We start from the raw sequence: 23556 nt of genomic DNA on the forward strand, positions 1-23556 counted from the left end.
CAATCCTATTCAATACTTCCTCATTAGTTATGTGATCTACCCATCTAATCTTCAGCATTCTTCTGTAGCACCACATTTCAAAAGCTTCTATTCTCTTCTTGTCCAAACTATTTACCATCCATGTTTCACTTCCATACATGGCTACACTCCATACAAATACTTTCAGAAATAACTTCCTGACACTTAAATCTATACTCGATGTTAACAAATTTCTCTTCTTCAGAAACGCTTTCCTTGCCATTGCCAGTCTACATTTTATATCCTCTCTACTTCGACCATCATCAGTTATTTTGCTCCCCAAATAGCAAAACTCCTTTACTACTTTAAGTGTCTCATTTCCTAATCTAATACCCTCAGCATCACCCGACTTAACTCGACTACATTCCATTATCCTCGTTTTGCTTTTGTTGATGTTCATCTTATATCCTCCCTTCAAGACACCATCCATTCCGTTCAACTGCTCTTCCAAGTCCTTTGCTGTCTCTGCCAGAATTACAATGTCATCGGCGAACCTAAAAGTTTTTATTTCTTCTCCATGGATTTTAATACCTACTCCAAATTTTTCTTTTGTTTCCTTTACTGCTTGCTCAATATAGAGATTGAATAACATCGGGGAGAGGCTACAACCCTGTCTTACTCCCTTCTCAACCACTGCTTCCCTTTCATGTCCCTCAACTCTTATAACTGCCATCTGCTTTCTGTACAAGTTGTAAATAGCCTTTCGCTCCCTGTATTTTACCCCTGCCACCTTTAGATTATGATCTATGTTCGGTAAATTTAATTGTTAATTTGGGAGTTTGATCAGTAATTGTAGTCAGCAATAATATCAGGATGTAGGAGGAAAGCTTGTTCAGACAATAGCTTTTGGCAATAAAAGTTGCAACTGGAACTTGTGGCAGGTGCATGGGGGTGATGCCAATTGTGAGCTGGCAAAAAAAGGTCTTGGCAAGGGAAAATATCTGTAATCTGAAAAAAAGGTGATAGTATGATATAATTGTAATTAGATATTATATGCAATGAAATGGTACTTAGTGTTTGCTGGGTGAAACAGCAAATAATGCACCTGTTTAAGTAAAATGTTTATGAATTATGAAGTCTACAGATGTGATTAGGTTCTGAGATTGATTCATAAAGAATCTGCATTTGTCTGTGCATTTTGTTCTGTGCTTCAAGATCTTTCACACAGTGAACACACGGTAAACCAGAGAGGGTTTCAATAGCCTGATCACTGGGAAGCCATGGAGTTGCAATTAAAGGCAGCTTCTGATTTTGGTCATTTGTTTGATGCTTCTCAGCATAATGATTTTGCTGACGAGGAGTACATTGCACTGGTGGCTGTACTTTGATGTGAGAGAGGTGGTCTTCTGATGCAAGGGACCCAAGGAGGAGGTCGTTGAAACTGGAAGACTGCAATGAGGGCACAACCAGTGAAGTAGTGTGTAATGACACGAAGAACTGGAGATAGACAACTTCATTTAAATTGATCTGATTGATGTTCATAGAGGCTAATTATTGAAATTTATAAACGTATTAAAAAATAAAAATCACAGTTTAGATGTATAATTGCTTACACATCGCTTATTTCAATGCCTACTCAGGTTTTGGCACAGTTTTATTTGTACTCACATTTGTTTATTATTTATACACACAGTAGTAGTATGGGGTGGAAGTCTCGGTGCTACTTCATGTAGCCATCACTGTGGTAATAACTTCGTGAAGTGGGGATATGTAACATAACAGGTGAAACTGTGCATCTAAAACAGTCATCCTCAAATACAGAAAGTTATTAGCCTCTGTGTGGGTAATTTGCACTGATATTCCACTTTCTATGTTGATTTAATAATAAATTTATGTATTAATAATTGTAGGAGGATTTGAATAACATGACGCAAAATGGGCAAGTAAGAATATAGTAGATGTTTTGATAAATGATTGCTGTTCCGTTTCATGGAATATATTAAAACAAAAGTAACTGTAATGAGAAAATATAATAGTATGTGATACAATAAGTGTGTACAGAACTGTGTAATGTATTTGTTTAAGTATTTATATACTGTGAAAAGTGTTTCTAAATGAATGGTGGTCAAATATATGGATGTTAATTTGACTAGAGCAGTGGGCCAAGTCACAAAACGCAGGATAGAAACGCAAGGCAGACAGCGTGGTATTTGGTGTGCTGGGAGTCACGCAGGTAATGTGGGCTAGAACGGCCAGGGGCACACACGTTTTAATTCCGTGGTACTATCATGCCTATATGATCGTTCAGAAGCTAGTCTTCAATTTATATGTTTGTGAGCTGTAAACATAGTGCAAGTTACAGTGACTGTGATGTTGTGAACTTTTTATTGCCTGCAGGTACTATGCTAAAACTATTTTAGATTCTATTAGACCAATATGTGTAGGAGCACCACTCACAGCAAACCAATTTTCTATGACTAAAGAAACAATATAATTCTAACATGTGCTAAACATGCATTGTTGTTGTTGTTGTTGTTGTGGTCTTCAGTCCTGAGACTGGTTTGATGCAGCTCTCCATGCTACTCTATCCTGTGCAAGCTTCTTCATCTCCCAGTACCTACTGCAACCTACATCCTTCTGAATCTGCTTAGTTAATTGGTGATCCCTTGATGCCTCAGAACATGTCCTACCAACCGATCCCTTCTTCTGGTCAAGTTGTGCCACAAACTTCTCTTCTCCCCAATCCTATTCAATACCTCCTCATTAGTTATGTGATCTACCCATCTAATCTTCAGCATTCTTCTGTAGCACCACATTTCGAAAGCTTCTATTCTCTTCTTGTCCAAACTATTTACCGTCCATATTTCACTTCCATACATGGCTACACTCCATACAAATACTTTCAGAAATGACTTCCTCACACTTAAATCTATACTCGATGTTAACAAATTTCTCTTCTTCAGAAGCGCTTTCCTTCCCATTGCCAGTCTACATTTTATATCCTCTCTACTTCGACCATCATCAGTTATTTTGCTCCCCAAATAGCAAAACTCCTTTACTACTTTAAGTGTCTCATTTCCTAATCTAATACCCTCAGCATCACCTGACTTAATTCGACTACATTCCATTATCCTCGTTTTGATTTTGTTGATGTTCATCTTATATCCTCCTTTCAAGACACTATCCATTCCATTCAACTGCTCTTCCAAGTCCTTTGCTCTGTCTGACAGAATTACGATGTCATCGGCGAACCTCAAAGTTTTTATTTCTTCTCCATAATATCCTTAATTCCATATTTCATTGCTCAGTTTTCTCTTATTTCACAGTATTTCACTGACTGACCTCATACGCCATATTAATAACCGTTAATCACTTATGTAAGGGCATAAAGCAATGATGTGCAATGAAACCCCTGTGCAGACAAGTCATTTAACAGTTGTGCACTCGCCCTCTGCTGGACTGCTAGCAGCAGTAGTTACTGCTAAACGTAGGTATCATTGCAACATTGATACAAGCTGCAGTCTCCAAGTAGTATGGTATCATGTGTACTGCTGTGCTCAGTGCTGTGCTTACTACCTTTCTAGTGAATACTGAACTGCCAGTATCAGTAAGAGCAAGCAAAATAGTGCTATTTTACACTGCAACAATGCTGGCTATACAACTCGGCATGTTTTTATCATCGTCTCCCAGAAAACATTACTGATCAATAATGTGAGTATCTCGGTGCAAATGAGTCAAGAAAATAGATACGAGATGGAGTACACTTACACATACCCACATGTACGTGTGAACAGAAGAGACATATATCATTACTGGATCACAGTGGTTACTTTTGGTCCCATATCTCCAATATTGCCAATGTGGCTGACTATGCTGTTGTTGGGCAAAATGGTGATGGAAACATTCATAGTACATTTGCAGTTCAACAAAGTTAATAAAATGTAATTTTCTTTTACATGAGAACAAGGAATTTCATCAGGCTCAGGCATTTGAAATGGAAGGTTAAATGGGAGGCTACCAAGAAAAAATGCCTGTGGTTCATTTAGTATCTACAGATTAAACTTTCTGCCTTAACATTGTTTAGTGTAAGATCAATGTTACTTGTTAAGCTGCATCATGTACCTTACATGAAATATTAATATGGTGAAAATGGTATTTGTGTTCACCTGGCAATTACACTGAAGATCCAAAGAGTAGTGCTGGAGGAAATTGACACCATGAATCCTGCAGGGCTGCCCATAAATCTGTAAGAGAATGAGAGGGTAGAGATCTCTTCTGAACAGCATGTTGCAAGGCATCCCAGATATGCTCAATTAACTTCATGTCTGGGGAGTTTGGTGGCCAGTGGAAGTGTTTAAACTCACAAGTGTGCTCCTGGGGGTGTCGTACTGTCCTGCTGTAATGGTCCAAGTCCATCTGAATGCACAATGAACGTGAATGGATGAGGTGATCAGACAGGATGCTTACGTACATGTCACCTGTCAGACTCATGTCTAGACGTATCAGGGGTTCCATATCACCCACACAATTACAGAGGACCAGCTTGAATAGACCCCTGCTGACATGCAGGGTCCACGGACTCATGAGGCTGCCTCCATATCCATACTCATCCATCTGTTTGATACAATTTGAAAACAGACTTGTGCGATCATGCAACATGTTTCCAGTCATCAACGACCCACTGTCTGTGTTGACAGGCCTAGGTGAGGCGTAAAGCTTTGCGTTGTGCAATCATCAAGGAATTCATGAGTGGACCTTTGGCTCCAAACACCCATATTGATGATGTTTCATTGAAAGTTTCACACGCTGACACTTGTTGATGGCCCAGCACTGAAATCTGCAGGAATCTGCAGAAGGGTTGCACTTCTGTCACAATGAATGATTCTCTTCAGTCAATGTTGGTCCTGTTCTTGCAGGATCTTCTTCCAGCCACAGCGATGTTGGAGATTTGATGTTTTACCAGATTCCTGATATTCATGGCACACTTGTGAAATGGTTGTATGTGAAAATCCCCACTTCATCGCTATCTCGGAGATGCTGTGTCCCATTGTTCATGTGCCAACTATAACAACATGCTCAAACTCACTTAAATCTTGATAACCTGCCTCTGAAGCAGCAGTAAAGGATCTAACAACTGTGCCAGACACTTGTCTTATACATGCATTGCTGACTGCAGTGCTGTATTCTGCCTGTTTACATCTCTTTATATTTGAATATGCATGCCTATACCAGTTTCTTTGGCACTGCAGTGATTTTAAATGGTAAATATCTATAACTTATAGACAACAAAGTCGACTGTGCAACATCCTGCTAATCTGACCTGCCTCATCCTGTCTGTAGTTCTAATATTACACATCACTTTTAGCTTGTCAAGTTCCAACAACAGTTGAAAGAAACGTAGTATATATCCATAGAAAACACTGTGGTTATTGCTTGGCAAACTGCAGTCTGTAGTACTGCTGTGTCCCTAGTGACATCAAATGGCACTGACCAACAACAGCTTGTTAGCTGCAGCTGCTTGTTTGTTAAATTTCTAAGTGTATTGGATTTCATAAACTTTGTAAGCATCTTTCCTTCCACGTATGACAGTAGAATCTATTGGAAATCATATGACCATCCAAATTATCACAGGTGTCTACAATGTTTCAACGGTGGAAAGAACAGTATGATTTTAAACTTCTGGGTCTTGAAATGTTCACATGATGTACTGCAGACAACAATGAAAATGTACACTCCTGGAAATGGAAAAAAGAACACATTGACACCGGTGTGTCAGACCCACCATACTTGCTCCGGACACTGCGAGAGGGCTGTACAAGCAATGATCACACACACGACACAGCGGACACACCAGGAACCGCAGTGTTGGCCGTCGAATGGCGCTAGCTGCGCAGCATTTGTGCACCGCCGCCGTCAGTGTCAGCCAGTTTGCCGTGGCATACGGACCTCCATCGCAGTCTTTAACACTGGTAGCATGCCGCGACAGCGTGGACGTGAACCGTATGTGCAGTTGACGGACTTTGAGCGAGGGCGTATAGTGGGCATGCGGGAGGCCGGGTGGACGTACCGCCGAATTGCTCAACACGTGGGGCATGAGGTCTCCACAGTACATCGATGTTGTCGCCAGTGGTCGGCGGAAGGTGCACGTGCCCGTCGACCTGGGACCGGACCGCAGCGACGCACGGATGCACGCCAAGACCGTAGGATCCTACGCAGTGCCGTAGGGGACGGCTCCGCCACTTCCCAGCAAATTAGGGACACTGTTGCTCCTGGGGTATCGGCGAGGACCATTCGCAACCGTCTCCATGAAGCTGGGCTACGGTCCCGCACACCGTTAGGCCGTCTTCCGCTCACGCCCCAACATCGTGCAGCCCGCCTCCAGTGGTGTCGCGACAGGCGTGAATGGAGGGACGAATGGAGACGTGTCGTCTTCAGCGATGAGAGTCGCTTCTGTCTTGGTGCCAATGATGGTCGTATGCGTGTTTGGCGCCGTGCAGGTGAGCGCCACAATCAGGACTGCATACGACCAAGACACACAGGGCCAACACCCGGCATCATGGTGTGGGGAGCGATCTCCTACACTGGCCGTACACCACTGGTGATCGTCGAGGGGACACTGAATAGTGCACGGTACATCCAAACCGTCATCGAACCCATCGTTCTACCATTCCTAGACCGGCAAGGGAACTTGCTGTTCCAACAGGACAATGCACGTCCGCATGTATCCCGTGCCACCCAACGTGCTCTAGAAGGTGTAAGTCAACTACCCTGGCCAGCAAGATCTCCGGATCTGTCCCCCATTGAGCATGTTTGGGACTGGATGAAGCGTCGTCTCACGCGGTCTGCACGTCCAGCATGAACGCTGGTCCAACTGAGGCGCCAGGTGGAAATGGCGTGGCAAGCCGTTCCACAGGACTACATCCAGCATCTCTACGGTCGTCTCCATGGGAGAATAGCAGCCTGCATTGCTGCGAAAGGTGGATATACACTGTACTAGTGCCGACATTGTGCATGCTCTGTTGCCTGTGTCTATGTGCCTGTGGTTCTGTCAGTGTGATCATGTGATGTATCTGACCCCAGGAATGTGTCAATAAAGTTTCCCCTTCCTGGGACAATGAATTCACGGTGTTCTTATTTCAATTTCCAGGAGTGTATATTTATGGAGCACTTGTTTTGATTTCCTGTAAGCCCAGCACTGCTAATGGTAGCTCTATCATGAAGGTACAGTTTATGCAGTTGCAATCATGCTGTTTACATTCACACTATTTTTCTAGATGACTGCTATGGTCAGGAGTCACTTTCACAGCAGTGATTGCTGTACGAAAGGTGGAACACCACTGCTTCAATTAGGAAATTCAGTACGTCTTCCACTACTAGGCTGCCTGCCTCCATAGCATGGCTGACTGTGATTCGGCAGAACCTGTGTTCAATTCCTTGTACTTCCAGAGTTTTTCCTTGGTGGGAGGACTAGTATGGGGTGCACTCAGCCTCCTGAGGCCAACTCAGGAGCCACTCTACTGATTAGTACTGGTCCCAAGTTCAAGAAACCCATCAACGACCAAGTCAGCAGTGTACTGACCACATGTTTCTCTGTACTGGATCCACTGACAGTGGTAGAGGATGACATGGCAGTTAGTTGGGCCCAATTGTCTCATCAAGGCCAGAATGAGGAACTTTACATTTACCACTGCCAGGTTCAGCAAGCACAATTCTCTCACGAGCTCTTTGAATTTACACGACATTCAATTAAGTAGCTCTATATGTTTCTGTGATCTTTAGTCTGAAGTCCGGTTTGATGCAACTTTCCATGCTAGACTATCCTGTACAGGCCTCTTTGCTCTCTACTTAACTGTAGCACCCTGAATCCACTTGAAACAGCTTATTGTATTCAACCCTTGGTCTCCAAATACAATTTTTAACCCCCTCCCCCAAGAAGACCAAATTTGCTTATTCCTTGGTGTATCAGGGTGTGTCCTAAAAACCAATCACTTCTGTTAGCCAAGTTGTAGCAAAAATGTTTCTCATCAACCAGTTCAGCAGCTTTTAGCACTTCTGTACAAAGTTGCACTTGACATGAATACTCCAGAAAAGGCTTCTTAACACTTAAATTTTTATTCAATAGTGACAAATTTGTCTTTTTTTAAACGACTTTCATGCTATTGCCAAACTGCATTTATTTTCTCTCTATTCCAGCTATTGTCAATTACTTTGCTTCCCAAATAGCAAAACTCATCTATTACTGTCTCATTACCTAAACCAATGCCATCACCATTGCCTGATTTAACTTGACTATGTAGCATTACCCTTGTTTTGCTTTTGATGTTATTTATCTTGTTAGTTCTTTCCAAGACACTGTTCGTTCCCTTCAACTGCTTTTCAAAGCTCTTTGCTGTCTCTGTCTGAATTACAATGTCATAAAGTGAACTTCAAAGTCCTTATTTCTTCTTGACTTTCTTTACTGCTTGTCACTGTACCAAATGAATAAAGTTAAGGATAGGCTACATACAACTCAGTCTCACTCTCTTCTCAACTACTGTTTGTAAGTGCACTCTGGTTTCTATAAAAGCTATAACCAATGTTTCGTGTCCCTGTATTCTGTCCCTGCCACTTGCAGAATTTCAAAGGGTGTATTCAAGTCTATACTGTCAAAAGTTTTTTCTAAATCTACAAATGCTGTAAATGTAGGTTTGCTTTTCTTTAGTCTGTCTTCAAAGGTAAGTTGTGGGGTCACCACAGCCTTGCTTGTTCCTACATTTCAAAACCCCAACTAATCTTTCCCGAATATGGCTTCTATTACTCTTTCCATGTTTCTGTTTATCAATCAAGCCATATTAAACTAAATATTCACACCTGTCAGCGCCCACTTTCTTTGGAATTGGTATATTCTTCTTGAATACTGACATTTATTTCACATGACTCTTTGAGTCTTGCATATCAGGCAAAACAGTTTTGTCATGGTATGGCTTTGCCATTTTGAAGTCTCTGTGAATTTCATGTCTGTATTCGCTGTTGCCTGATTCACTGGGTGAATTTTTATACTATCTCATCTTGCAAATTAAATTCAATAACTCATGTGTTTTGTAAGTGCCTTATCTTTTTGGATATTTGAGACTCTGTTGCCTTTGGCATACCGTCTCTTCTTCATATTTGAAACTCTCCACAACCACTAGTTATTTCAATTTATCCTAGTCCTATCAGCTTCATTTCCTGTCTTTCTGTAGTTTTTTTTTTTTTTTTTTTTTTTTTTTTTTTTTTTTTTTTTTTTTTAAATATAGAGTTCATAACCAACAGCGCATGATCAGAATGTACAGCTGCCCCTGGAAATGTTTTGCAATATAAAACATAGTTTCAAAATTTTTCTTACGATTATATAACCAACCTGAAACCTTCTGATAGCTTTAGGTATCTCCATCAAATGAAACCTCTTTCATTAATCTTAAATGAAGTGCCAGCAATGATTAAATTGTAGTCTGTGAAAATTCTGGCTTTTATTTCATTCCTTTCCCCCAGTCCACATTCTCATCCTTTCTTTCTCTGGTACCTCGGCTGGTAGGTGGAAGTGCCTTAACCTATGAGTGCTGTTGTCACCACTGTCGTACTGGCTACAGAGAGACGCCCATTCTGCCAGCCTATCAGCACCTGTGGCTGCCGCTCCATCAGTCAGTTGTGATTTCACTGCACTACTGGACTGATCTCACAACACATTGCTGTGGTGTTCTGGATTCACTACACCTTAAGCTTTCGAATTTAGTTTACTAGCTGGACTGTTATTCCACCATGCCTTCTCCATTGTTTGTCTTTCTCATGTTGTTGTCCGCCAATTTACTCTCTGGTGGCTCTCCACAGGTTCTCTAGCCATTCCAGGTCTTGTCTGATTCCTGTTACTATAATATGCGACGAGGTCAAGGGTTAGCAGTGTCCCATGAATGCAAAGCTCGTGCAACTTCAGCTCCTCCTGCAGCAGCAGTTACAACAGAAGTTTTACCAACAAAAACAAACTTATTTGCTCCATCAGGGTATTTAGGATTGCCTACAGATTTAGGGCTCCCACCCATACAGGCTGCTGTCACTTGCTAGACAGAGAGCCACCCACCTGCATTTCCACTGTTCAACAAAGCCAAAGAGGATAGTGACATATACTCGCAGCAACTGAAAAAGCACTTTGCCAATTTTCAGGTTTTGAATCATGCTCTCCAGCAATTGCTCTTCCTTTCTTGGGCTTCTCCAGAGACGTTTACCTTATTAAGGAAGTTGGCTCCACTCTCGAAACCTGTCACACTCATGTTTGAGGAGATGTGCTTATTGCCGTTAAAAAGTGTTATTCACAGTGATTCCACATGTTCACATAATGCTTTGAGTTCCATCAATACTACAAACAAGATGCTAAGTTACACCGATCATGAGTGATGGATATGCAAGGACTGAGTTGACAGTGTGATTTCACTTGTACAAACCTGGCTTGCAAAACTTCATATGAAGATTCTTTTATTCAAGATGTAGTGATCCAATTTGCTCCCAATCCAGAAGTATGCACTGCAGCCCTGTAACTATACAAACCTTCCGTGGACAGTATTTTAAAAATCACGCACTCTTTCGAGAGCGCACATGCAGCAAATGAATGCCTCATGGTTCAACCTCAGGTAGCAGCGGTCCAGCTGCTGCCTCAGGAGCAGAATTCTCTTAAGTCTTTTTGCTGAAGGTGGTGTCATGATTTGTTGATATCAGACTTGTCAAGGACCTCTGAACAGTCTGTCACGCCCCTTTGGTGTAAGCAGCAAAGTCTCCCGTCATGATTGCTTCATAGAAAACCTATGAATGGACTTATTGGGTCTCTGGTCACACTGCGCCCATTGTGGGAAAGATGGGCATCTTTGAACTGTTTGTCATCATCAATTGGGACAATTGGATGCCACTCCTCACATGCGTCAAGGGACAGTGCACAAACTTTGGGCAGTTGTTACTCAGAGCACCCCTCCTGCCACTAAGTTGTTTCCCAATCTTATGGTTGCAAACCAGGATGTCTGTTTCCAGGTTGACACAGGAGTTACAATTACTCTGATTAATCTCCAAATGTATGCTGCTACTGACTTTCCACCCGATCCCCAAAGCTTACAGGAGCTGCAAGCTTTCTTTGGAAGGTAAATTATTATTATTATTATTATTATTATTATTATTATTATTATTATTTCCTTCCACAAGTCGCCCACATTATGCACCCTCTCCTCCGACTGCAAAGGAGGGGTGTCCAGTTCGAGTGAACAGCTGATTGTCGCACGCTTTCACACAGCTAAAGCATCTGCTCCATTCCATGTCATGCCTTACACCCTATTCTCCCTCAAGTCCACTGGTTCTGGTTGCTGATGCTTCTCCCTATGGCATTAACGCATTGCTGGCACATAGGAACAATGACAGTACTGAGCAACCACTCGCTTATGCTTGTAAATTATAGAGTGCAGCAATCAGTTGTCCTTGCTTAACTTTTATTATGCAGATTTAGATTTATGCTAGAAGCTAGCCATTGTATTCAATGAACTGTGGGCGAAGCCTGATCAACATGCACTTACATGCTTTGAGTGAAAATAATAGTGCATTGAGAATGGCTAGCTTCTAGCTGAAATCTAGACCTGCATAATAAAATTTAAGCAAGGACGACTGATTGCTGCAATATATAATTTACAAGTCAATATAACAGTCGCTGAGTGCAACCGCTTTCCAGATGGAGGCAACCTGACTTGCTTATGCATCCAAGATGCTGACACCCACTCAAAAGAACTACCCCAAATCTAAAAAGAAGCTTTGGCAATTGTCTTTGCCATTAAAAAATTCCATGTTTACCAATTCAGGACCAAGTTTACCCTCATCATGAATCAAAAACTCTTTGGGCTGGACTGTTGTCTCCTGGAAATGACGGCACAACAGCTCCAGCATCTGGCACTTTTCCTCAGTTCCCGCAATTACACCATTAAATACAAGCACAGCATTACACACAGATGGAGGTGCTGTCTCTTGTCTCCCCTTGGGGCCCAACAGCATTTGATGAGCAGGAAATCTGTTTCCACACTGACATGGAACAACAGCATGCCTTGGCTGGGTTTTCCATTACAGCTATTCACATAGTTGCAGACATGCCCCGTGACCCTGTCATGCAGTGCACCCCAACTTTGTGCTCCATTGGTTGTCCACTTTTCTCTGAGGGCTGCCGATCCAGAACTCTAGGTCTGGACTTCTCTCTTCCATCAACTGCCAGCCTCCTCCAACGTTCTTCTGCTTGACACAGAGGTGGATACCCATCCATTCTACTCTGCGCTCTCAGGTTTTGCAACTCTCCTTTGTCGGCATTGGTGTGTGTAGCAGGTGAAAGCCCTAGGAAAGTGACATGCCAACTGGCCAAGGCCGAATAAAGACATGAAGGCCATGGTGCGTAGCTGTTCTGCTTGTGTCTGGAACCAGGCTGCTCCTCCCCAGTCCTTCACCCCCTGACCCACTCCCCACCACCCCTGGGACTGCCTTCACCTAGACTTTGCTGGCCACTTTCTGGGCTCTATGAAGTTCCCTATCGTGAACACTAATTCTAACTACCGATATGCAATCAGCATGGCATCCACCACTGCTGACTCCACCTTCAATGGCCTCATCCAGATTTTCTGGCCATTGAGGAACTTCCCTACACCATCACATTAGACAACAGGACCCAATTGATGGCAACAGCTTCTGAACCATTCTGCACATGCAATGGCATCAAGCACCTGTGTTCAGTGAGCCGTTTCACCCGTTCTCCAATGGCAAAGTGGAGCATATGGTGCAAACATTTAAGCAATAGGTGTTAAAGGTGGTGGGCACTTCCATCACTACCAATGCAATCACACTGTTTCTGAACACCTACAGGGCCAGGCTTGTCTATTAATATAGTCTGCTGGAGCTCCTCCAAGAGGAGCAGTCACATACTCTCCTCAATCTCCTGGCCCCACAGTAAAAAGAGGCTCGGACCTGATGTGGCAGGCACTACACACCAGGTTTAGCTGTACGAGCATGTTCATATGGTGCGTGGGGTGAAACCCTCATGGATAATGGCTACAGTAGTTGACACCCATGGGTGAAGCCTTACGATGGCTGATACTTTGAGGGGCTTGGAGTGACATCATACCAATCACCTCCATACATGCCTCCTGGCTGCATCATGGTTGGTGGCTCAGTTGGTCAGACCTGGAATGCCCACTCCTGCTGATTTGCCACAACATGGGTACAACTTGTGCTCCAGGGCACCAGTGGTGGATTCCATGGATGCAGGCATGGAGGTGGAGTACTCACTGCAGTCTCCACCTTTGTGGCCATCTTCATCCCTGTCATCACACCCCAGCATGCTGTCAGATGCACCAGGCTCTTTCTTCCAGCTTCTGGTTTCAGTGCCAGGATTCCTCCTGTGCCACCGGTTCGCCTTCCCAAGCATTGTTCAATAGTTTATCCACCTCTTTCAGTGGTAGGGCGGAAGGGGGGGGGGGGGGGCAGGCTCTGGTATCCCGACTTCATGAGTTTGGAAGCCTGCCAGAAAGCATGAACCTAGATGATGGCAGGTTACACAGCACTGCTATAATCTATGAGCACTGCTGTTGCTGCTGCACTTCTGGCTATGAAGACATGCCCATCCCACTGGCATGTCGACACCTGCAGCTGTCCTTTAAAGCCAGCAGTACAGCCACTCACTCAGTCAGTCATGATTTCACAATGTTATTGTACTGATCTCACTACCTATCACTGTCTGGTTCTGGATTCATTACGTATTACGCTTTCAATCTTGGTTTACTCTCTGTATGGTTATTCCACTGTGTTGTCCCTGTTCTTTGCCTTTCTTTTGTTATTGTCCACCAGCTTACTCTCTGGTAGCTCACTGCTGATGCCCACAGTCTGTTTCTGCAGGTTCTTAAGTTTTTCTTGGTCTTGTTCAATTCCCATCACTATACTTTCCTTCTCTTCTGCCCCTACTATTGAATTCCATCACACCTAATTTTCATCTCCTTTAATGACCTGGATAATTTCTTTTATCTCATCGTACACTGTTTGAATCTCATCATCAGTTGCAGAGCTAGTAGGTATATGAACTTGTGCCGCAGTGGTGGGTATCGGCCTTGGGCCTATTGTGGTTATGATAAAGCAGTCACTTTGCTGTTCATTGTAGCTCATCCATATTTCTGTTTTCTTAGCCATTGTAAGCTCTAATCCTGTATTATCTCTATTTGATCTTGTGTTGTTTGGCCTGTATTCATATGATGACAAGTCCTGTCCTCCTATTACCGCATTTAGCTATGAGGGATGCCAGAAAGTAGTGCACCGCATTTTTTTCATCAACAATTCTTTATTGAACATACTGAGAAACACACATGAGAGAATAGTGTTTTATCTACACCCCCAATTTTTCCACGTAACCTGCATCCTGTTCTATGGACTTCCTCCAGCGAGAAACAAGGGCATGTATGCCCTGTCGGTACTAATCCTTGTCTGGTGGCAGAGCTAGTGCTTCACTGTGTGAATCACCTCCTCATTGTCCTCAAAATGTCTTCCACGAATGGCATCCTTTAATGGCCCAAACAAGTGGACGCCCGAGGGGGGCTAGGTCAGGTGCATCAGTGTGACAACTGTGGATGGTCTGCCTGACTGCTGCAAATTGTGGAGCTCCACTGAACTGCCTTCTCATGACCTCACCCTCTGCACCCAGCGACTAATTGTACTTTTGTTGACAGCAGATGATCCATAGACTTTGCACAAGCATTTGTGCAAATTCCCCACAGTTTCTTTCTCTGCAGTGAGGAATTCAATCAAAGCACACTGCTTGTAACATACAACACCTACAGACACCATTTTGAAACTGTCCTGCAGCTACGCTAGCTGTCAGAAGTGACAGAAACTTGGCATGCTCACTCAGGAGACTTCAAATAATACATACATACCGTTTTGCATTCGTAGCATTGTTTTCGGCTGAGAAAAAAAAAAAAGTGGTGCATTACTTTCTGGGCACCCCTCGTAATTCCTATGATATCCACACACTGATGCATATAATGCCAAATTTGTTTTTTCTGACAAAAACATCCTCTGAAGTAGAATGAGATTTTCACTCTGCAGCGGAGTGTGCGCTGATATGAAACTTCCTGGCAGATTAAAACTGTGTGCCCGACCGAGACTCGAACTCGGGACCTTTGCCTTTCGCGGGCTAGTTCTGCAAGGTTCGCAGGAGAGCTTCTGTAAAGTTTGGAAGGTAGGAGACGAGGTACTGGCAGAAGTAAAGCTGTGAGTACCGGGCGTGAGTCGTGCTTCGGTAGCTCAGATGGTAGAGCGCTTGCCCGCGAAAGGCAAAGGTCCCGAGTTCGAGTCTTGGTCGGGCACACAGTTTTAATCTGCCAGGAAGTTTCATCCTCTGAAGTATTTCCCACTCAGAGATCCAAATGGGAACTACTTTATCTGTGGAGTACTTTAAACTTGAACGTGCAATCATCATTAGAACTGCACGTCTTAGGAAGTATAACAGTTATATTTTTACTTTGTTCCAGCCATTTGGTGTACCATCATAGCAAGGTCATACATCAAATAACTCAAAAATCCAGACTGTGGCCCTTTTAATTACTGAGAAGGTTCTTTGTCAAGAACATTGTTTTCAGTTGATGGGAGCAACATTTTACATATTTTTAGGTACTTGCTAATACGGGAATATATGTTTTCTGCTGAATTTCCAGTACCATTATGTGATGATTGTTTTAGTAAAATAATGCAATGCTTTAATGCCATCTGGTGGACATTCTGGGATGGTAGAAAGGCTGACCTTTCCTTACGATCACCATATTGACGTCATGGAGTTGGGTGTACAACCTGTTCCAGAAATGATCCCACCCTTGGACATCTAGATCCAAGGCTGGTTCTCACCAGTAACGCATTTTTCCCCTGGCTGTGTTTCTAGTGCTGAGCAGGGACAGCTTAGTGACACCACTGCCACCTCAGTGCCTCTGAGCTTCCACAATTCTCATTCTAGGTTTACTTCCGTAGGCTCTTCCACTCTCCCCACAGTTGGGGGTTATTATCTGCCGCCTTTGAGACCTTTCTTTCACAGTGTCTAATCCCTCAAGAAATTCTTTGTGGGGGGAGAAAAAAAACACCTAACTGGGGGGAGAAGAAAAACACCTAACTAACCAACTTGAAACTTCAATGGCACTGATTCTGGATGTCTGAGCACTGCCCACAATTTTTTTACTATGCTAAATATTTCTATTATCAATAAATTTTGCAACTGCATGCTACACAACTGTGCTTCACATTCCCTCCTCATTTCTACTGGAAGTTACAGGCCAAATATAGCCTTGCATCCATGGTACTATGGAGGCAAACCTCCCAGTCTGTTCTACCAAATTTACAAGTCCCACTCTCACTGCGAACCACTACCCTTAACAGAATATTTAGATTGGTTCATTTTTGATCCATTTTTGTACATAATCAGCTGTAAATTATACAGACAGTTGTGTTCACATTATACCTGCTAGCATAACTATCAACCTGCAGTAAAGAAATCTTACCTATTACATGGTGTTATCTGGAATATAGAGCGTGATGGAGAAGTCTCAGGTGTCTTGAAACAACTTCCATGAAGTAACTTTGAACGTGGTGTTTCTTCTCCGATGTTAAAAGTTGCACAATCACTCAAATCTATAAAATCATCCCACTCCTGGAAATGATGAAAATAATAATATTATAATGATAGTTATACTAACTTGAAGCTAGATTATTTCATAAAATGTGTCTTTCACTATACCAATACAAAGTAAATGACTAAAAACAACAGACTGGAAAAATACAGGTTTTTGATATGGACTTACATTTCTCGAACAGTAATACCTCAATGAAATTTTATTGTGTTCATTTTTCGAATAGAAGAAATCAATTTAGGAGGGTCTTGTAAATTGACACAGTTTTTAATTAATTTTATGAGAGCAAATTAAGCATATATTGTAAGCAATAACATAAAATGCACTGAAGACATCTAAGAAATTTGAATGAGTATACTGTGAAAGGGCTGTTGGACTGTGAGTGTAACTAATGTATTTAATAAATGCTATTTCGATATAGAAATTGCCCAACACATTATGTACATGTGAATAAATTACTGGTGCTTTATCTTCTGTGCTGGAATCTTCATGAACCAAACTGGTGCAATGCAATTATAGAAAAGCTAATGTAAATTTATAATTACTCTTTCAATTAGTATAAAAGACATGGAAGTAACTGATATACAACAGGAAGGACTCTATATACCCCTTCAATCAATTAATCACTGTCACAAAAACTAACAACAGGGGAGGGGGGGGGGGGGACATTTCTGTTGGCATTTGAGCATACTCATTACTTTACTGCATTGTACTTGCCATCTTGGCAACAACATTAGACACAAGCACTGAGATTAAAATGGGCACTAGGCAAAGATGCAGTCTTTCTCCTCCATTACTGAACGTGTACACTGAAGAAGGAAGTAAAAGAAATGCACAGAAGCGAGATTAATATTCTAGGTGAATGGATTTCAATAACAAAATTCGCTGACAGCACCGCTATCTTCTGTGAAACTGAAGGAGGATTACAGGGTATGTCGAATGGAGTGAACAGTAGTCTGAGTAGCAAGGAATTCTGCCATCTTGGTAGAAAAGAGAATGTAAGAAGAACATTAGCACAAAAAAAAAAAAAAAATAGTCTTCCTCACTAAAAAAAAGTTTCCTAGTATCAAATATAGGTGTTAATTTGAGAAACAAATTCTGAGAATTTGTATTTTGAAAACTACATTGTACAGAAGTGAATCATGAACTGTGGGAAAGATGGAGAAGTAATGAACTGAAGTGTTTGAGGAATGGTCTTACAGGGCACTGGGTGTAAGTGGTATGCAGATATAAACATTTATCACAAACAACACAATAGTGGCAGACCACATAAAACACCATCAGGAAAGGGGGCAGGGGAATAGAGAGAGGGAGAGGGAGAGGGAGAGGGAGAGGGAGAGGGAGAGGGAGGGAGAGAGAGAGAGGGGGGGGGGGGGACGACGACACTGATGGAACAGCTGGCTAGGTCTGAATATGTAGAAGTCATAGAAAGGACTGGATCCATTTGATTTAAACACGCACACAATAATTGACACAACTGGGAAAATTTACTTTACAGCTCACACCAACTCATGCCTGGCAGTGCCATCATCAGCACTTTGCAGAAACATTTTTAAAATCCAAGTTGTTAGTGGTTGTATAAACAGTTTTAATTTTTCATACATCAACATGCAGTCTACCATTACAGAAAGCTCTAACTAAGATACTTACAACTGAAGGTCTCCCATAGATGACATCATTGGACAAAAGGCCATGGCTTACATTAAATCATATCAGATAGTTCTTTGCTAAAAATGGCACTGACATATGAGGGTCATTCAATAACGCCCCACATTTTTTAAGAAAGCCATTAATACATAGAGACAAATAACCTTGCTGGTGCTTCACATTTGATGTTTGTTCATGAGCCAGCAAAGTTTCAAACCGTTCTGGCACATGGCAGTGCTGTAGTACAGCGTCAAGACGGTGTCTGCATACGACTCACTTTACAAGCAGCGTGCTGTTATTGAATTCTTGAGTGCAGAAAAAGAAACTGTGGTGAACGTCCATAAATGTTTGTGTGCACTGTTTGCCGATGCTGCAGTTGATAGGAGTACAGCTGAGAAATGGGTAAAGAAAGCCTCAAGAAATGCATAAACAGAGCTCCATGATCAGCTACGCTCCGGACACCCTGTCACAGCCACTGCTCCAGATATGCTGAATCATGCAGATGTCATTATTTGTGCCAACCAGCGCATCACAACTCGGCAAGTGGGTCTACAGTCGTCAGTGAGCATTTAAAGTGCGTCTGCAATGATTGAGACTCTCATATATTCAAAGAGGTGTTCACAATGGGTTCCATAAATGCTCATAGCGGACCACAAGAGTCAAAGACAAGCCATTTCATCTGAACTGTTGCAGCATTTTGAGACTGACAGAGAGGCCTTTCTGTCACGAATCATTATGGGGGACAAAAGCTAGGTGCACCACATTGCACCGGAAACAAACATGCAGGCCATGGAGTGGCATCATCCTCATTCACCACAAAAGAAGAAATTCACGACAACCCCCCCTGCTGGAAAAGTCATGGTGACAGTCTTCTGGTATTGTGATGGCACCATTTTCGTGAATGTGATGCCAAGAGGGTCAACCATCAATTCAGAGGCATACATGAAGACTCTGAATAAACTCAAGAACCGTTTCTAATGTGTTTTACTGAACAAGAATCCTGCAGAAATCTTGCTCCAATGCGATAATGCACACCCCACACATGCCTGAGAACGCGGGAACACATCACCAAATTGGGTTGGACATCACTGCCTCACCCACCCTACAGTCCAGACCTGGCACCCTAAGACTTTGATTTCTTTGGGCCACTTAAAGATTCACTATGAGGAACACACTTTAAAGATGAGAGTGTCACTCATGCAGTGAAAACATGGCTATGACTACAGGACAAGAGCTTTTAAAAGCCGTACATGCTCTTCCACTATGCAGGCGTACAGCAATAGAACATGGAGAAAACATGTTGATGTAAATTGTCACCAAATTCTGACTCTTAACAATGAATATGTTCTGAGAAAAAAAAGTGGGGCACTACTTATTGAACGACCCTCGTAGTAATGTAACAGAATGTGAGGCACATACTGGAATATTTGATACCACACCAAGTATACTACCTGAAACATATTTTTTTTAAGTTTGCAAATTCTCTGAAGACTTTATTTATTCATTTATGCTAACTGCTGGCTAATGTGTTATGCTTAAATACAAACAATGATATAACTGCAAATTGGTTTCATTTACTTAGCATGGCCAAGTTAATGTGAGATGTCATCACAATTTGATGTAAGAAGCATCAGGGAAACAGCCTCTGAAGCATTCCTTGGCTATCAACAGCTAAAGAATTCTTTAGCAAAAAGCAGCCAAAATGTCCTTTCAAAATAACGGCCAGAGCTGATGGAGCAAGAGTTGCTACCCTGACCATGCTGTAGCGAAGTTAACTCATGTCTACATCTCACCACCACCAACAGGAACAAACACTGCTCACAGTGGACACAGAGCCAAGCTGGAGTAATGCTAACTGGCGTTCTCGCACAGCCTTGGCAGCACTAGCTTTCTCTCCTCCTACATGGCGGGAAACATTGGCCTTTTAAAACAATGAGGTGACAAACCTGCATAAATGCTGGCCATTGAATCCAAGCAGTATCAATCACAGCCTGCAGCCAGCCTTGAGAGGAAGTCTACATCACTCATAGTCAAACTGGTGCCTTCCAGCTGGAAGAGCACCTACTGACTGGCTTCCACAAGCTGCAGGTCTTATACTGGAGGGGTCTATGGTTCACGCATGTACCTGACTAGCTGCCTTGCGTGAACATACTCTCCTGCAGCTGGTTTGCCCAGTGGGACACACTACCCCTGCCAGCCACTGTTGCTACATTCTACGCTGGGGTCCACGGCTCGAATGGACATGTTCTGGTGCATCCTGTACTGACATGTCCGCCAGTGCTGGCAACAGTCACAGCACACTGCCCAGGCTAGAGCCACCTTATTGTTGACAGCAGGACACTATCACACCACAGCCTATTTACACTGTTAACTCGCCGGGCCTTTGAGGACTGCGACTGAGATCAGCATCTTTGATGCACACCAGAGCACAACTGCCATAAACTGATGAATAAACATGTTACAATTTCACTCTTGATTTATCAGAAGATAGTGACTTGGTTGTTAATCACCACCATGCCCACAGTGCGGAGCTGAATGCCATTCTGACCTATAAAAAATGGCTCTTCCTCTCGCCACAAAGGTGAAGTCACTTCTACAGTATTATGACTCAATTAGCTAAAAAGCACATCTTTTCACTACGTGCACGTTATCACACTAGCAATTTATATGAAATTTCATTAAAGAACAAGCTGTTTGTTGTTGTGGTCTTCGGTCCTGAGACTGGTTTGATGCAGCTCTCCATGATACTCTATCCTGCACAAACTGCTTCATCTCCCAGTACCTACTGCAACCTACATCCTTCTGAATCTGATTGGTGTATTCATCTCTTGGTCTCCCTCTACGATTTTTACCCTCCACACTGCCCTCCAATACTAAATTGGTGATCCCTCGATGTCTCAGAACATGTCCTACCAACCGATCCCTTCTTCTAGTCAAGTTGTGCCACAAGCTCCTCTTCTCCCCAATCCTATTCAACACCTCCTCATTAGTTATGTGATCTACCCATCTAATCTTCAGCATTCTTCTGTAGCACCACATTTCAAAAGCTTCTATTCTCTTCTTGTCCAAACTATTTATCGTCCATGTTTCACTTCCATACATGGCTACACTCCATACAAATACTTTCAGAAATAACTTCCTGACACTTAAATCAATACTCGATGTTAACAAATTTCTCTTCTTCAGAAACGCTTTCCTTCCCATTGCCAGTCTACATTTTATATCCTCTCTACTTCGACCATCATCAGTTATTTTGCTCCCCAAATAGCAAAACTCCTTTACTACTTTAAGTGTCTCATTTCCTAATCTAATACCCTCAGCATCACCCGACTTAATTCGACTACATTCCATTATCCTCGTTTTGCTTTTTTGATGTTCATCTTATATCCTCCTTTCAAGATGCTATCCATTCCATTCAACTGCTCTTCCAGGTCCTTTGCTGTCTCTGACAGAATTACAATGTCATCGGCAAACCTAAAAGTTTTTATTTCTTCTCCATAGATTTTAATACCCACTCCGAATTTTCTTTTGTTTCCTTCACTGCTTGCTCAATATACAGATTGAATAACATCAGGGAGAGGCCACAACCCTGTCTCACTCCCTTCCCCACCACTGCTTCCCTTTCATACCCCTGCCATCTGGTTTCTGTACAAATTATAAATAGCCTTTCGCTCCCTGTATTTTACCCCTGCCACCTTCAGAATTTGAAAGAGAGTATTCCAATCAACATTGTCAAAAGCTTTCTCTAAGTCTACAAATGCTAGAAATGTAGGTTTGCCTTTCCTTAATCTAGCTTCTAAGATAAGCCGTAGGGTAGGTATTGCCTCACGTGTTCCAATATTTCCACGGAATCCAAACTGATCTTCCCCAAGGTCGGCTTCTACTAGTTTTTCCATTCGTCTGTAACGAATGCGCGTTAGTATTTTGCAGCTGTGACTTATTAAACTGATAGTTCGGTAATTTTCACATCTGTCAAAACCTGCTTTCTTTGGGATTGGAATTATTATATTCTTCTTGAAGTCTGAGGGTATTTCGCCTGTCTCATACATCTTCCTCACCAGATGGTAGAGTTTTGTCAGGACTGGCTCTCCCAAGGCTGTCAGTAGTTCTAATGGAATGTTGTCTACTCCTGGGGCCTTGTTTCAACTCAGGTCTTTCAGTGCTCTGTCAAACTCTTCACACTTTATCATATCTCCTATTTCACCTTCATCTACATCCTCTTCCATTTCCATAATATTGTCCTCAAGTACATCGCCCTTGTATAGATAGACCCTCTATATACTCCTTCTACCTTTCTGCTTTCCCTTCTTTGCTTAGAACTGGGTTTCCATCTGAGCTCTTGATATTCATACAAGTGGTTCTCTTTTCTCCAAAGGTCTCTTTAATTTTCCTGTAGGCAGTATCAATCTTACCCCTAGTGAGATAAGCCTCTACATCCTTACATTTGTCCTCTAGCCATGCCTGCTTAGGCATTTTGCACTTCTTGTCGATCTCATTTTTGAGACGTTTGTATTCCTTTTTGCCTGCTTCATTTACTGCATTTTTATATTTTCTCCTTTCATCAATTAAATTCAATATTTCTTCTGTTACCCAAGGGTTTCTACTAGCCCTCGTCTTTTTACCTACTTGATCTTCTGCTGCCTTCACTACTTCATCCCTCAAAGCTACCCTCATTCTTCTTCTACTGTATTTCTTTCCCCCATTCCTGCCATTTGTTCCCTTACGCTCTCCCTGAAACTCTGTACAACCTCTGGATAATCAGTTTATCCAGGTCCCATCTCCTTAAATTCCCAGCTACTTTAAAATATTCAACCATGTATTAGGCATAAATGTTGGCAAAGAATTTAAAGCAGTGATTGTATGTTAAGGATTTAATATTTGTAGATTGTTCAAAATATTTATATTGCAAATTTGATATGAAAATTGAGTAATCAATATGTACATCGTGCTGTGTCCTATTGGTTTTGTAATCAATTTGAGTAATTATAACTTTATTAAAATTGTAATATCAACAACAAGTAAACTGGTTTTGACTGTTAGAAATATACTTAAAGATGGGCAGCTGAGTCCGCCAAACCAGTTCATAAAAATACAGTTTCTGTAGGACAATATCAGTCAACTACAGTGCAACTGCAGTTCAGTCTTTTCATTAAACTTAATCAAAATTAAAAGCCATGTGTTTGACAGTTATTTAGAATATCACAGTTATGTTCCACGTTATCAAAACCTGTACAGATGGAGGCTGCAGCCAAAAGATTAAACCCCCCCT

The 23556-nt window shown here is 42.2% G+C and overlaps 1 protein-coding gene across 5 annotated transcripts in view; it reads right to left on the reverse strand.

Moving 5' to 3' along the window:
• Positions 1 to 23556, reverse strand: part of LOC124787781 — a 340611-nt gene that overhangs the window by 20016 nt on the left and 297039 nt on the right. For all 5 annotated transcript variants that reach the window (XR_007016010.1, XM_047254678.1, XM_047254679.1 and 2 more), the window contains one exon: positions 16512 to 16660. Coding sequence is in view for 4 of the 5 variants with exons in the window: in XM_047254678.1 (XP_047110634.1) it covers positions 16512 to 16660 (149 nt within the window). In the remaining variant the exon portion in view is untranslated. The remainder of the gene's footprint in view (positions 1 to 16511; positions 16661 to 23556) is intronic.

Source organism: Schistocerca piceifrons, chromosome 3, assembly GCF_021461385.2.
Source record: "Schistocerca piceifrons isolate TAMUIC-IGC-003096 chromosome 3, iqSchPice1.1, whole genome shotgun sequence".
NCBI classification, from domain to species: Eukaryota; Metazoa; Arthropoda; class Insecta; order Orthoptera; family Acrididae; genus Schistocerca; species Schistocerca piceifrons.